General features: G+C 42.2%; 1 protein-coding gene across 1 annotated transcript in view; it reads right to left on the bottom strand.

Moving 5' to 3' along the window:
- WIPF3 (WAS/WASL interacting protein family member 3) overlaps positions 1-17354 on the bottom strand; it is a 54056-nt gene that overhangs the window by 3106 nt on the left and 33596 nt on the right. Inside the window, exons 3-7 of the mRNA XM_054020052.1 lie at positions 9635-9767; positions 8398-8526; positions 3797-4513; positions 1834-1989; positions 770-871 (exon numbers count right to left, since the gene is read on the bottom strand). Of these exons, the coding sequence (XP_053876027.1) occupies positions 770-871; positions 1834-1989; positions 3797-4513; positions 8398-8526; positions 9635-9767 (1237 nt within the window). The remainder of the gene's footprint in view (positions 1-769; positions 872-1833; positions 1990-3796; positions 4514-8397; positions 8527-9634; positions 9768-17354) is intronic.

The following is a 17354-nucleotide window of genomic DNA, read 5'->3' on the forward strand; positions in this document are numbered from 1 at the left end:
GAGGTCCCTTCTAACCCTGATATTCTATGATTCTATGGGAACAGTCTAAGAAAAGTAGTGCAAGGATGAAGATTCGGGGGGTAGGGAGTTGTCTAACATAATACAGAACACATGGGATCTATACAAATAGTAGCCTGTATGGTTAGAATAGGAACTTGTGTGATTTTATTTATCTATTTATAAATGCCTATTTTCAAAGCTGAGTGGGTGATGTGCTCCCAAAACACAGTGATATGATTTTCAAAGGCTGAGCATCTGTATCTCCCAGCGTATTGATGCTTCTGAGAATCTGACATTCTTATTTAGGTGCCAAAATATAGAGATAGTATGCCAACTTTAAGCACTCAGGTTTGAAAACTTGGAACTGTCTTTTATATTCATATATAGCGATTACAGGTTCAGTATTAAACCACAATTCATTTCTGACGTCACCAGTTTATGAACACATTAAGGCTGGGTCAAGACCATGCTAAGTCGGCTTCCTACTTAAAGAATGTAATGAATACAATTAAACTGGTGGCATGTCAGCCATATTACTGTTTATAGAAAAAGACCAAACACTTTATAATGAAAGATGATTCATTACTGTTATAATGAATCCCAAAGATACAATAATCATGGTATACTTTCAGTGTATCCTAGCAACTCAATCATAATTTCACACTAAATTTTTGCCCAGTGTTTGTTTATATTCACATCAACATTTTTAATAATGTTGGAAAAACAGCATTAATCCTGTCATGCTTGTACAAGATTTTGCTACACTTACCTCTAGATGCCTTGCTGGGATAAATTCTCTGAAATGGCTTGAAATCATCAGGAGGGGGGAATTCTTCCACAGAATGGAAAGTAAACTTAGACTCAAAGTCATCTGGAGAATTAAAAAAACTATCACTCTATCAGGAAAATAAATTCTGGCCACCATTAACAGAACTGGATTATCACTGGAAGAAAATTGATGACCCAGTTAACTATTATAGTTGAAGTTCCTGACTGATATCCCAGTGACGTTTACAGTGGTTCATACTGTGGAAAAACTCCATCTTAAGTGGAATTATCTGGTTAATTACCCCATTTTCGTTCACAACTGCACCATTCCAATATTAATCATATAACATGCCTGAGGCAACCACAGCAATTTTTTACAATGATTTTAGGACCAGGGATGTCCCTAGGGGAGTTCGGGGCCTGCAGCAAAAATGATGAATCTATCACTTCCAGGACCAATCACACTGGCCAATTGCACCAGCCCGCAGGGCCCCCCAAAGTGCGGGGCCCGGAGTGGTTCCCCCAATTCACCCTACCCAAGGGACGGCTCTGGTTAGGACAGTATTTGACAGTATTCTCACCTGGCTTTAGAGTAATGAAGCAGCTAGAAACAAAGATAAGAACAAACAGCCAACTCACTAAACCACAAAAAAGTGTCCTTGGGAACCTCTGTCCTACATAATGTAATGGGGATGAAACCACTAGGGTTCTGTAGATATTACTCTAAAACCCAATATATTTTAATAGAAAGTTATTACTTTTGTATAGCATTTTGCACTGTCCTGTAGAATTTTACAACAGGTGTCTACTTTTCTATTCTATCAGACGGTCCAAAAACCTAATGAAAAGTTATAACTTGATTGTTGTATAAGGCTCTTCTACAGAGGAACACTACAGAGAATCTCTCTCATTATACTGCTTTTTCACAGAAGACTTCATGCTCACTGGACTTTCACAGTTACTATAAGATTTGTGAGCTGGGGTTTTGGTAGTATGTATACTTCTCAGGCTTTTGTGTTGAAATCTTTCAAGTACAGCAAAGAGGTTTAATTTAGAAAATATTACCAATGATGTGCATGTGTCCATTTCTGTGCTGTGGATAGGGCTCATGTGCAGCTGGCCACGATGAAACTTGGGTATATGGACACTTGCTCGTAAGCTCAGTTGATGGTGATCTTGCTGGAGGCAGCGGAGGTGGAATTAACTTCCCCGTGTTGCTTACTTAAAAAGAAGCAGACAGCACATAAAGATACAGTAATGGATGAATGAGTTCTTAAGACATTCCTTTGAAAAATGAACTGTTTGGACTTTAGACCTGAGACAATGTTTAGTTCAAAGCCAAATGGCACCATGGCAGTAGGTTATTTTATAGCTGCCACATTCCAAGCATTACTGCTGTAGTGATTCTATCTATTCTATACTCATCACTATCTCTGAATACCTGACCCATTATATTTAAAAGGTGTTTCCCTTAGCTTTAAAAAAATAGTCAATTAATTGCTCTCTCTACACATTGCTGCCAATATGTAAGGTTCAGACCATACCCTTTAACTGGCTTTTATTATGGGAAGCTGCATATTTTTCATTCTCACAAACCCAATTTCATATTTTTTCAAACTGGCACTTCTGGTCTACAAGTAGCTGGATTTCCAGATGCAGTCTGCCTCTCTCCACCTGTATCCTCTCTAGGTCTGCCTGTAGATCTGTCCCCGATCCCTGTTGCAATGATGCATTTGGTCTGGATGGAACATGGAGGCTGTTTCTATCAACCTCTTCCCTGCTTCTCTCCGAGTAGTTGGGGCTCTAAGATTTTTCCTGCCTGCTGGACTCTGTCAGTGGGCTGGATTTTCTTTGTGAACCTGACCCATCATTCCTCTTCCTCATCAGAATACAGCAAGTTCATTAGCTTTGCCTTTGTCTACTCTTCAGTGTTGAGCTGCCTTTCTCTACATAGCTTAACTAGCTGTCTTCTCTTCAGTTGTTCATAACACATTTTCCTCTTTCTTTTCACTGTTCCTTTCCTGTAAAGACTATGCGACTTTTCTCTGTGCTTTGCCCTTCTACGCTTCTTTCACTGCCATTGGCACTTACAGAAATTCACACGGTCATAGATCTCACACACAGTGCCACCCTATATGTCACAGTTTCAGGGTAACTGCTCCTGTATTCCCCCTCCGTGATCCACAAAGGGCACCCACTTTAGGGGTCCAGTTCTCTGCTGTCACCTCTCTAGAGCAGAAACCTGCCTCTCACTCTGCTGACCAGGGATTTTAAGGCTGCACAGCTCCCTGTTTTACCCTGTGATATCTTCAGGGAGCCAGACTGCTAAAAATGGCCAGTGCCTGTGCTTGGCTTTCTCTCATAGGGTCATGACCAGTGTATTTTCCACAGTTATAAGCAATCACATTTATTCTTGAGGTAAAAGCATTACAAAGAAAACATTAAAACAATAAAAGAACTTACATGCATGCTAAAAAGCCTACCAGAGATCACTCCAAACTAGGGCTCTGGTAGGTTTTAGTCTTTTGAAACCTACAACTAGGTTTTCCCCATGGTTACAAGCTCATCTATCTTGTATCAAGAACCGAGTCTGGGCAGATCAGCCTTTTATTTATAAAAGTCTTCTGTAACAGGTAGTCAGCAGACAATGACCCTCTCCCTAAGGGTGTAGCTTCAAAAAGCTGGGTTTTTGCATAACTGGAATTAATCTCTCCCTAGGGATGCCCCAGGAAATCCATTTAATACTTATTGTCCCAAAGTTGGTTCCAACCTGCTGCACTGCTCAGCTCTCAGGAAGAGAATACCAAGCACGGACTAGTTTTCTCAACAGTGTGGCAGACAGACCCACAGCAGGAGCAACTGCTCTCACTGGGAACTCAGTGATCTATGCCCTCAAGTTCAGAGATCCTGTCTACACTTGTGGGCTAGATCCTGTGGCTCCTGTCTTCTCCTGCCACTGTAGCTCCCAGACTAGGGCTGTATTTTTCTGTAGCCTTGTGTAGTTTGAAAACTTTTTTTCAAAACTTACCTGCTCCTCTGCCTTGTCTCTTTTTCTGCACTGCTGCAGCAGGCTGAGAGAAGGGTGGGGCAGGAGGGAGAGGCATGGACTGAATACCAGGTTTTTGGAACAGCAAGTGTGGAGATTTGGGGGGCAGTGCGGGTGGAATGTCATGGCTGTTCACAGCGCTGTTAAAGCTAGGGGAGGGTGGCAGCGGCAAGGATCCCCTGGGTGAAGAAGTAGGAGGCAGTGGTGGTGGAGGTGGGGGAGGAGTTGGAGGTGGATAATCCCTCAAATCAGGCTGTGGGGGAGAAGTACTAGGAAAGTCAGTTGTTCTGACTGGCAATCCACAAGGCAGTGCCAGGGGCAGGGGAGGAGGTGGCAGGTACAAAGCTGTTGCTTGAACCTTGGCGGGCTTGTCACTCTGTGGAGGAGGAGGAGGTGGTGGTGGAGGAACCAAATTCGGGGGTGACACTTTTGCAGGTTTTTCCAGAGGAGAGGGAAGAGGTGGAGGAGGTGGGAAAACAAGGGAAGGTTTGCTGGAAACTGGCGGAGGTGGGGGAGGGGCAGGCATGCTGGGCCGAGCTGGTCCTGCTCGTGGCCCACCGGGTAGCTCCGATGGGTGTGCTGCTCTTGCACAATCAGGCAGACTTGAAACATGACTGCTTGCTTTGGCATTGCTGTTCAATGGGGCTGGAGACTTTGGAGGAGGCACTCGGACTCCAGGCAGCTGCCCAGCCTTGCCAGCTGGAAAACAAAACCACAAACCTCAAGGTAGATCAGAGCCAACAGACCCTAGAATAGGCCAAACCACTATGTATGCCTCCAGATCTTGACCATTGAACTCACTTGGTATGCCAGAGGCAGGGTGGGACCCTTGTGGATCACCACTAGGTCTCCATGAGAAATATGACCATATGTGCAAAGGATATCAGCCTGATTTTACACTGTAGCTACCATCTCATTTGGTTTGGAACTTATGTGGTTTTTTTTTTTACTAATTGTGCTAAATAAAAGCTTTGCTCTGCCCTCAGTGCTAGTGGCGCCATTGGGCACGTCAGGGTTCCTACCAGACACTGAACTTAATCTGAATTCTGTGACTAGAACCTTTTGAACTTCAGAAGTTTAACCAGCGACTAGCTGGAAACTCTGAATAGTCAATATAATCAATAACCACTCAATAAATCTGGTAACACTTTCCCATGCTGTGGAAAGCCCTGGGGACAAAGACATCCAGCCTGTTTAGTGCTAGGTAGCTAGAGTACTACCATGGTATTATCTGACCAGACTAAAAGAGGAATGAAAAGCAGAGCCCTTCTCACGGTGCTTGGCTCTAGGGCATTTAGATGGAATTTCAGCCACCTAGGAGCAAGGCCATTTCTCTCCAAAGCAAGGCCTGTTCCTCCAAACCAGTCACCTTTGTCAATGCTGTGGCCCACTGCAGATTGGACTTCGATAGTCCCCCTTTCATGAATCCCAGAGCCACTATGAAAAGGAGACCTCACCTTACTTATCACTACCTTGAGATCAGTGGGGTCCAACTAGTAAGAGAAATAACTGGAGTCCATGACTGCTGCAGACAGTGGTTGAGAGGCTTGGAATGAAATAGAGAGACCACGCCCGCCCCCCAAATAACCAGGCTGGGTTGCAAGGCTTTGGTACAAGAGACACTTGTTCATTTTCCTCTTAACGTTCTCCAGTTTATCAGCCATTTTAGTACTCCCTTATGTGAGAGCCTGACAAACCTGAGGGGAAAAACTACTCCAGGGAAAATTCTGGAGGTCATAAGTGACAGCTCATGACACAGGCTTTCCATTCTGCACAAGGCAGAATAAGATGAAAAGACAGACAAGTGCCTTAAGAATAGCATGTGGGTTGGTACCCAATTCAGCATAGTTTTAAAAATTGCTCATGCCTGGTCCTGTCTGGCATAAGCCCTGGAGACTGACTTGGTCCACTCAGAAAGTTGCACTTTTAGATTATTCCACTTAGTCTGCCTTTTATAATGGCCAATAAAAAAATGCAGGTGTTATTCTAATTCTCCTCTCTCAGCCTCTGAAGGCAGGTGATGCACATCATGGTTTCTTAACAGAGACTGGGAGGCCCCAGATTCATCACTTTGCAAATCTGGCTGCAGAGCTAATGTTATAAACCAAATTCTCAAAAACACCAACTCTGGTACAATACCTTCCTCTGCTTGCTGATCCAGCTCTGTCCCAAACGGCAATCATACTGGGAAAATCCTTCTGCATCAGTGGATGGGGAAGACACAATAGGCCACAGAACTAGTGTGGTTCCAATGCGGCGAATGTGCACACTTCACTTCCTGCACACTGTGCAGATGTGCTCTATGGGGATCCCTCCATCCCATGGATTTTTGGGGTGGGCCATAACAAAAAAGTTGGCTCCATAACTTTGTGGCTATTTCAGCCACATACACCAGGGCTATGTGGACACAGCAGGCACACAGGATGCGGAGTGTCTGAGCCTACATTAGTTCTGAAAGAGAAACTCCACCATTTTGGCACCCACAGCAGCCTTTAGTGATTAGGAAGCAATTTTGTGACAAGCCCATTTACTGTTTCAAAAGGTCCAGCTATCAACTACCATTTATTTTCCATTGATAAAGGCAATATATTTGAATCCATAGCTCCCCTAAACTTACACACACAGCCCCTGAGCGAGAAGATCAGTTTCAGTTCTAATTAACTGTCCCAGGACATTTTCACTTAATTGAGTAATTAGTTAATTGACACATTTTCAAGAAATTCAACTAATATTTTCCCCAGAGCTTCATATTACTAACACAATGCATCCAGAATGCATTACTGATCCTGGTCCAGCATATTGCAAAACCATCAGAGGAAATGGAATAAAATCCATGTTTTCATGCACAGGTTTTAATTTTAATTTTTAACTCCTGTCTCTAGGTCCAGCTAGGAAATCTCATAAAACACTTGTTCATTTTCATTCCTGGTTCAGAAAGGTTTGTCTTCTGACTGCCACAGGAAATTGAGACAATTTTGTGGTTTGTATTAGGGGAGCAATCAATTTATTAGTGGCTTAACTAATCACACAGTGACAATTTCAATTCCATATCGCATTAGAGAGAGAATGGAGTAAATGGAGACATGAAGCCCATTATCTGTGAAGATGACCCTTCTATAACCTATGGTGATAGTCTGATCACAACAGGGTAACCAGATACTGAAAGCCAACTCCTCTTATACCTGGAGAAACAGGTCTATATAAAAGCCACTAGAAAAGTGACTGGGGAAGTTCTGCAGGTTCTAGTTTCAATTTCTAAGTCCTTGTTTTAAAAGCATTAGGTGAATAATTCAATGTACCCTAAGATACAGTGTATATGATATCTACCCTTGCAGTTATGCCACGATTGGGATGACTAAAAGTGAACATGTTGTTGAGACCAAGCAACCTTCTAGACTCATTTCTCAGCTCACTTCTAATACTGACCTCTTAGGCACCATCAAGACCAGGACCATTTTTCAAAATTTCCTACCTTTACCAACAGCAGTTCAGCTGCATTAGTGTTAACAAGCTTGCGGTCAATTGTGCCTTAAGAGCAACTCCTCTGAAGAAGATTAGGTGATGTGGTACATAAAACAGTGGCAGCAATAGGCTCTCTGTCTACACTACTAGTATCTCTGGAGCTAAGTGGATCTCAAAAACAGTAGGAAATTTTTGGAAAATTTCTCCTGTGAAGATAGGGCCTTAGCGTTCATTAACTCCCAAAAATTACCAATATTATAACAAAATTATAATTAAATATTTTATATAAAGACTAAAAAACATTAAGAGCACAACTAAAGCATAACTCACACTCCTTTAGTGTTACCACTTCCCCCCCCCCCACACACACACTTTTGTTACTGTTACTGTGTCATGTCTTACTTGAGACTTCCTTACAAACATACATTCACAGGAGTAGCCCTTATACACCCAAGTAGTTCCATTTAAATCAATGGGACTACTCATGTGATGAGGGGGTATGGAGATTTACTTCCTTGGGCCCCAGTCCAACACAGCACTTAAACATGCGCCTAAGTATGCAACTAGCCCCATTCAAGTCAATGTGAAAGCCCACATGCTTAAAATTGGATAGCTGCTTACGGCTGAAATATTCATAAAAAATTACTTAGACGCCCAAGTCCCATTGACTACAGGCACTTAGTGAGATCATCAAAAGTGCCTATTGAAATCAATGGGAGCTAGGTGCACAGGCACTTTTGAAAATCCCACTAGGCACCTAAATACCTTTGAAAGCCTGGCCCTAAGTAATTTGCTAGATCAAGGTCTAACTTTGTAAGCTCCAGAGGGCAGGGATTTTTCTTATGTGCCTCTAAAGCATATGCACATCTGTAGTGCAGTAGATTTGAGGAACTGGATTAAAAGCATATATTAGGCAATTTTTCTTATCATTGGTCTGGAGGGTTTACTATTTAGCATTTAAAGGCGGAGGATTCAGGTGCACATAAAGAGCTGTATTAGTTTGGTGCCAAAATAAATCAAAGGTTTAAAAAAAAATCACAAAAGCTACATGGAGTGTTTTTATTTCACATTACAACCCCAGTTTCATTAGTCTGTTCTTTCCTACAGAAAAGCATCCTTACCCGTCATGTCTCTTTGGCCAACCGGTTTCAGCATGGGAAAGCCACCTGCAAACAAGCCCCCCAACGATGGTTGAGCACCACTTTTGCTGGTTGCTGGGCCATCTCCATCTCTGTTAGGTCCTCTGGGTTCTGTTACAAGGAGAGAAGGAGTTTATAGATGTGTTTTGTTGTCTACATTCAGGCTTTTCAAATGGCTAACACCAGCAAACAGCAGCCTCTGATTTTGTTGTTTTAACATATACAGCAAGGAAAGTTACTGAGGGTGCAAAAGAGCTAACTTTACTATTTAACCACATCTTAGAGCACAGCACCCTCTGGTGCTTCAATAATGCTAGGACATTTTAGTCTAGTATTCAGGCATCATTTTGTGATGAGCTGTTAAACTATCATTAAAAAATTGAGATTTTAATCTTTCATACAATTCTGAAGAGTAGCTGACACTGAAAGAAGTCACTTGTAATCTCTTAAAGCACTATTTTCGCTGGGTCCAGCTGATCTGCGCATCACTTCCCCTATGGATCAGCCTGGTATCCAGCACAGATTAAAGCTGTCACACATGTGTAACACTCTTTCCTTCAGTGTTAGAGGTGCTGGAGAAACTTCTGGCAACTCGCCAACAGTTACTCAGAAGCCTGGAAGTGGTTTGTGTGAGAATGGAATGACCCACAGGTGTGTCTAGAACCTCTAGAACTCATTTTAAAACTATTTTTTACCTTTTAAATTTAAAATCAGTTTTCCAGGGGTAATTTAATAAAAATAATGCATTTGTAACTAAATGGAAACCTGTGCTAGGCAGACAATAAATGCTCTTGTTTCAGAGTAGCTGTGCTTTTAGGATTTATCAGATAAATAAAACAAAACATAGAAGGAAAAAAGATCTCCTAATTTTTCCACAGTTGACAAATTCTCTTTTGAACATTCTCTTCTAGAATGTAAGCTCTTCGGGGGAGGAGTGTAAATTCAATTTTGACTGTGAAATGTCTACTGTAGTGCACTTAAGGTGCTAAATAACAAATCTAGAACCTATAATTTAGAGTGGGTTCTAAATTTGGCAAATCAAGCTCTCCCCGCAGTAGTTGTGCATACTAAAGTTGGCCTTAGACAAACGTAAGGCCCTGACTAATTTTGCAGACCCTTAGTCATACAAGTGGTCCAATTGGCTTCTACAGGACTACTCAGGCCAAGAGTTTGGCAGGCCTGGGCCCCTTGTTCAGACTTGACAAAGCTGCACACTTACTTTCAATCTGTGGTGCACTTCGGTCATTGATTTGGGTAACTTTCCTTAAGCGAGCCCCTTGCTGAATATCTGCTAGCAATGCACTTCGATCTTTTTGATCTTCCTTTCTGAACTTTGGGGGCTCTGTACTTGCCTGTTGAAGATAACAATATTAGACAGTGAGGGAAAAGCTGAGAAAGGAAGCACAAGAAATAAACTTTAACAGAGTAAATCCAGAGTGAAGCAAGCATCTCAGGCAGCTATCTTGAAATCTTTATTACTGTGCCTTAAATTATATACATTGGAATTAACACAACTGTCTTCAGACACACAAAAGCTAGGAAATTGCAAGTTAATGGGGGCCGTACTGGCACTGTTTAATTTCATCTGAACAAAACAAGGGATCCACTTTCATTTCAGTCTGACCTCCTGGTAAATGAGCTATCAATGTTCCTGGGTGTACTTGGCACACCTGCCTCCCTCCCCCATCCTGTAATTCAAACACTGAGGGTACATAGGTCTTTTGATTTTACCTACAATGCTTTGTGAAAGGAAGATTTCATGAGCAATTTCAGAACACAATTCATTTTTTCCTGTCTTTCTCCTTCCTCGTTAAAAAAGACCATTTAATCATAAGCATTGCAACCCGTAATACTGATATGATCGCAATAGAGCATCTTGTGTTTAATCTGGATGATATGATAATTCAGACATTTGAACTGGGGTTTAAGTGCCTCTGTATTAGGGGATTGCATAGATTTAAATAGTTTAAATAGATTGCTTTAAAAATCAATTTAGCTAAACAAACAATATTCTAGTGTGTTCAAGGCCTAGAAGCGTAAAGAGAAATCGTTGTCTTGGTATGAGCACGTCCACACTAATATAAAATCTTGGTTTTTTTTTTCTTGAATATTCTTTAAAAATACGAGACTCTCCAGAATAAAAAAAAAACATAAATCTGTTCTGATTTCAGATGTTTGGCAATTTGGCTTTTCTTCAACAGGTAAAAAAGGACACAGTGGAGATGTCCAAAGCCAGTGTGTGGGTGGCACTGGATTGTCCTAGAACATGAGAATCTTCAACTCAGCGCAAGTCCTTATAGCGAAGTCCAGAGGAAGTTATCATAGCCAAGTTATCCCTCCTAAACAAAAACACACAAGACCCTTTTCTTTAGCAGCCTATTATTGCTCCACTTTAACTTTATACTTACTCTGGCTCAAATGTCTCACTCTCTTAAAAAATGTTATCTGAGAATTGTGAAGATGGAAAACAAGACTGAAAATGTTTAGAAACCACTATATGATCAGAAATTTTACCCAGCTAATTTAAAATATAATTGATACTTGCATTTTATTGCCTATTTTTATCCTCTATGCTTTAAAAAATAATAATCTGGATTTGTAAATGTCCATGAGGTGGCACTCTTAGGTGACAGTAATGTCTGTTACATTCCTGCCATCTGATGTAAAAACTCAGCAATAACCTTGTGACTGACACTGTGACCATATATTCTTCAATAGGGCATTGAAAAAGTATAATCATTTCTAGATAGTTCCCTAATTTACATAACAGTTGTGCTTTCCCACATGCTTTAAACAAAGTTTAAATGTACAAGCAATATATCATTCTGGTTATCAAGGCTCTGAATGGCTGACTGATATAAGCAATGTTATAGGGTACATATCAGTTGGAATTTATTTCCAGTCACTTTTTCCTTAAATATTCACAATACTTACTGTGACAAATGGACGAACCATAACTGGAGCAAATATATCTTGCCTTTATCAAAAGCTTTTCACCAGTATCTTCAAACTTCCTTCTCCCCGCTCCCACTAATAATTTAGCCGTAGCCAGTCAATTAGGATCTAAAGCCACTTGATCAAGACTGTTAGGTTTAAAATTAGATCCAACAGCTGTGTTTTTGTTTCTGGGTTCATGTGTCCACATATTACGCCACCTGTCCGATCTGCCTGCCTGCTCCATTCTTGTGAGCAGATAGGGTATTGGAATATTGTGTATTTCAGTACACAATCTGTAGTAGATTAAATTTGTCACAATGATCTCTGACACAGTGTCCCTCTAATATAAACAACTGCTAAATAAAATGTGTGTGAGAGAGAGAGAGAGAGAGAATGTCACACTACACAAAGAGGGAATACTTCATTTTGCAAATATAAAATGTATTGTTATAAGCTAGAACTGTAGGAATCTTCACTTTAACCACTCCCCCTCACACTCCTGTAGTTTTATATCCTCATATTGTACATTTATATATACTCTTCATGGCCAGAGCAGTTGATGTGTCTAGTGATTGATTATGCTGTGCAGCAGCTTGATATGGATTCTCTTTTTCCATTACAAGGTCAAGACGGTCTGCGAGTAGCAGTGTTGCTTGGCTGCACACCTGTGAGAACTCTCCTAGGGATTTCTTGTTTCCAGCATTGCCCACACCTATGCTGTCTGTGACATTTTAATAGTGCCAGTGAGTGCTGGTACCCTTTAGCACAAGTATCCCAATCAGGGCAGAAATACGAATTTACACCAGCAAGGAAACCTGCTCCAATTGATTAGCTGTAGACAGACTTTTCAAGCATCATCTCTTCGGTACTGCACAGATATCTGTTAAGGAAGCAGAATTAGCCCGGGATTCACTGTCATGTTATTTATACAGAATAAATAAATTGTGTAAGCTGGTGCAGCCAGAAGACAGAAATGAACTCTTCATTGGGGTTAGACCTTCAATCTTAAAAATATACACAGAAGTGTCTTGAGCAGGAAGACAAATACATTTTCCTTGGCAGTCACAAGGGGAGCAGAGGTACAACATAAAGGGTATCATTCTTACAAAGTACTTCTCTGCACTAATGGGGCAACTACATTTACAGAATAGGAAATGTTTCAGTCCTTCACTGAAAATCAAAAGGGAAGCAGACAAGAATGTGAAGATCGTTTGTTTTACTAAATGCCAGAGATGCCTAAGGTAACACAGAATGAAATTAAATTGGTTGGTTCTCATTTCCTTGGTAACCATCAGGTTATTGCTCTATTATTTCACACAAAAGAATGTCGTGTTAAATAGTTTGTTACAGAAATAGAATAAGTCACATGTGCAGTAGCCTCAATTTAAAGAAATGCTTTATTTTTCACCTCACTGAGCTTCACCATATTTTTCCCTTACATGTCATAGAATTGGAAGGGACCTCGAGAGGTCATCTAATCCAGTCCCCTGCACTCAAGGCAGGACTGAGTATTATCTTCTAGACCATTTCTGACAGTCCAACCTGCTCTTAAAAATCCCCAATGATGGAGATTCCACAACCTCCCTAGGCAATTTATTCCAGTGCTTAACCACTCTGACCGTTAGGAAGTTTTCCCTAATGTCCAACCTAAACCGCCCTTGCTGCAATTTAATGTCCTACGATTACGCCACCTAAACTTAAGCTGGTAAGTGCAGGCCATGTTGTTTCTGCACTGACAGCTGAAGAAGTGAGGTTTTTACCCACGAAAGCTTATACCCAAATAAATCTCTTGGTCTTTAAGGTGCCACCAGACTCCTTGTTGTTTCTGCATTGGCAGACACTATTCATGTGGTTATTTTAAATCCCCTTTGTTATACAGGCTTTCCTGCCTACTGTACCAAGTACCCCAATATTCATATCCCAAAATTTCTTTATTGCTGGATATTGCATAGGATGTAGCACATCCAATCAGATCATTGGTTCACGTCTATATACTAAGGCAGAAGCCAATAGTGGATACTTCAGATGATCCTTCCTGTGTAGATGTAATATATACTTAGACTTTTGTAAGGCTGTACCACTTTCTGTTTCAAACAATTAGCAGTATACAATATCAATAAAGCACACATGAAATGGATGAAGAACTGACTGAAAGAGCTCAAAAAAAGTAGCAGTCAATGAGGAAACATCATCGAATGGCGGAGTTTCTAGCAGGGTTTCACAGGGATTTGTATTAAGACTAATGCTATTCAACATTTTTATCAATGATCTGAAAGTGAACATAAAATCACTACTGACAAAATTTGCAGATGACACAAAGATTAGTAGAATGGTAAATAATAAAGATGACAGGGCAGTCATACAGAGCGATCTGGACTGCGTAGTAAGCAGGGCCCTTCAAACAAAATGTGTTTTAATACAGCCCAATGTTAAGTGTTCCTAGGAACAGGGAATCCAGGTCATCCCTGAAGAATGGGTGACTGTATCCTGGAAAGCAGTGCTTCTGAAAAGGATTTAGGGGTCATAGCGGACAAGCAATTCAACATGAATGCCCAGTGCAACTCTGCGACAAAAAAAGGGTTAATGCAACCCTTGAATTATAAACAGGGGTGTAGCAAGTCAGAGCAAGGAGATGACTGGTGAGAATGATACTGCATACAATTCAGATGTCCACAAACCAAAAAAGATATTGAAAAATTGGAAAGGGGACAAAAAAAAAACAAAAACAAAAAAAAAGCAGCCACAAATAAAAGGTTTGAGGGCTGGAGAAAATGCTCTTACAATGAGAGACTTAAAGAGATCAACCTATTTAAGCTTGTCAAAAAAGACTGAGATATCACTTGATTACATTGATAATAAGTACTGTCACTGGGAGAAAATACCAGACACTAAAGGGCTCTTTAATTTAGTGGAGAAAAGCATAATAAGAATTAGGGCTGTCATATGATTTAAAAAATTAATTACAATTAATCATGCGATTAATTGTACTGAAAAGGAGTGTGACCAAAGACAAACAGAAATTTTACAGGTACTGCCTCCGCCATGTCCTGACCTGGCAGGGAAAACAGAAGCAGGGGTAGTCTTTGCACATCGGGTGGCAGCTCCCAAGGAGGTTTCTGTGATCCAACCCGTCACAGTTTCCCTGCCAGCTCAGGACTCCAGCACCCTGTCTTGCTGAGCCAGACACCCCGTCTGCTCCAACACAGACCCAGGGTCTGAATTACTTTTTCCCCAAAGCTGCAAGTTTACCTGAAAACAGCTCACAGTAGTATGCTTGTCTCTAGCACTCAGATGCTCAACTCCCAATGGGGTCTAAACCCAAATAAATCTGTTTTACCCTGCATAAAGTTATGCAGGGAAAACTCATAAATTGTTCACCCTCTATAACACTGATAGAGAGATATGCACAGTTGTTTGCTCCCCCAGGTATTAATACATACTCTGAGTAAATTACTAAATGAAAAGTGATTTTATTAAATACAGACAGTAGGATTTAAGTGATTCCAAGTAGTAACAGACAGAACAAAGTAAGTCACCAAGCAAAATAAAATAAAATGCGCAAATCTATGTCTAATCAAACTGAATACAGATAATCTCACCCTCAGAGATGCTTCAGTAAGTTTTTTCTCAAGCTGGACACCTTCCAGGCCTGGGCACAATTCTTTCCCCTGTCACAGCTCTTGTTCCAGCTCAGGTGATAGCTAGGGGATTCTTCATGATGGCTCCTCTCTCCCCTTTGTTCTGTTCCATCCTTTTATATATCTTTTGCATAAGGCGGGAACCCTTTGTCCTTCTGGGTTTCCACCCCACCCCCCTCACTGGAAAAGCACCAGGTTAAAGATGGATTCCAGTTCAGGTGACATGATCACATGTCACTGCAAGACTTCATTACCCACTTGCCAGCGCACACATATACAGGAAGACTCACAGGTAAACACAGCCATCTGCGGATAATGGTCCTTGTTAATGGGAGTCATCAAGATTCCAAACCATCATTAATGGCCCACACTTTACATAATTACAATAGGCCCTCAGAGTTATATTTTATATTTCTAGTTTTAGATACAAGAGTGGTACATTTATACAAATCGGATGATCATACTCAGTAGATTATAAGCTTTGTACCTTACAAGAGACCTTTTGCATGAAGCATATCCCAGTTACGTTATATTCACTTATTATCATGATTTTATAAAACCATATAGACTGCACAACGTCACACTGTCACTGGGAGAAAATACCAGACACTAAAGGGCTCTTTAATTTAGTGGAGAAAAGCATAATAAGAACTAGGGCTGTCATGTGATTAAAAAAATTAATTACAATTAATCATGCGATTAATTGCCCTGTTAAATAATAGAATACCATTTATTTAAATTTGTGGATATTTTCTACATTTTCAAATACAACACAGAATACAAAGTGTACAGTGCTCACTTTATATTTATTTCTGATTACAAATATTTGCACTGTAAAAACAAAAGAAATAGTATTTTTCAATTCCCCTAATAAGATGAAAGAATTAGAGCATGAGGCTGACCACAAATAAAGTTGGAAGATGCAATTTTGAGGGAGGTAAGAAGCCTAAATCCTCCCATGCTGACTCTTTCTGAAAGAAGATTTCCAAGGGCCCATTCATGATGGAAGTCTACTCTATGTGCCACCACAGCTACACCGTAGCCATGTGAATCATCTCTCTCTCTCTGATTTACTGATTTATCTCACAGGGGTGTGGTCAGCATAAATACTTGAGAAGTGCTCAGATTCTATAGTTATTTAAGAGTAAAAGGCATTTAGATGTTTGAAAGATTCTACCAATTATGGTAATATTAGTTATTTTAAAAAAAGGAAAATTGTGCTAGTATTTTTCAAACTCCAAGACACAGAAAAAACAGACGCAGTCCTCCCCTCTAGAGGGATCCCATCAGCCTGACCCTCCTCTTCTCCTCTCAGGTGCCCCCACACCAGTAGCCTTACCCTGTCTGCTCTCCTCATTCAGGAAGTGGTGCAGGCGGGGAACTGGAGGCAGTTCAAGGTCTCGTTGCCTCTTACCTTTTCCTGAACCTCATACCCATTCTCTCCCAGGAGCCTCAGGCCTTGAAGGAGCCCCCGCTACCCTCCAGGGCCGGCTTTAGGGCGATTCCCCTGAATCGGGCCCTGTGCCCTTGCCACCACTGGTACGCCCTACCGGGGTGGCTGGCTTCCCGGGGGGCAATTTAAAGGGCCTCGGGCTCCCAGCAGGAGCTGGAGCCCCAGGCCCTTTAAATTGCCACGAGAGCCCCACTTCTGGAGCCTTGGGATAGGGCTGCGGGGCTCTGGGAGCTATTTAAAAAGTCCGGGGTTCCCCTTGCTTCTACCTCCCTGGCCCTTTAAATAGGCACTGGAGCCCAGCCGTTTCCCCAGGGCTCCCTCGGTTATTTAAAGGGCCGGGGCGGTAGAAGCAGGGGAACCCCGGGCCCTTTAAATAGCCCCCAGAGCTCTGGGGTAGCGGGGCTCCGGCGGCTATTTAAAGGGCCGGGGCTCCAACTGCCACTGCCGCCCTGGTCCTTTAAATAGCTGCAGGAGCCCCGCTGCTTCCCCAAGGATCCCACACCTATTTAAAGGGCCGGGGCGGTGGAAGCAGGGGAGCCCCTGCCCTGCCCGCAGCCAGCCCCTGCTGCACCCCCTGCCTGCACCAGCCCTGCACCCCCTGCCCTGCCCGCAGCCAACCCCCGTCTCCAGCCAGCCCCTGCTGCACCCCCTGCCCGCACCAGCCCCTGCTGCACCCCCTGCCCTGCCCGCACCAGTCCCGCACACCCTGCCCTGCCCGCACCAGTCCTGCACCCCCTGCCCTGCCTGCAGCCAGCCCCGCTCCCCCTGCCTGCAGCCAGCCCGTCTCCAGCCAGCCCCGCACCCCTGCCCTGCCCGCAGCCAGCCCCACACACCTTGCCCTGCCTCCAGCCAGACCCTACCTCCAGTCAGCCCCTGCCCTGCCTCCAGCCTGCAATGTAAGTAATATATAA

The sequence above is a fragment of the Malaclemys terrapin genome, chromosome 2 (genome assembly GCF_027887155.1).
Source record: "Malaclemys terrapin pileata isolate rMalTer1 chromosome 2, rMalTer1.hap1, whole genome shotgun sequence".
NCBI classification, from domain to species: Eukaryota; Metazoa; Chordata; order Testudines; family Emydidae; genus Malaclemys; species Malaclemys terrapin.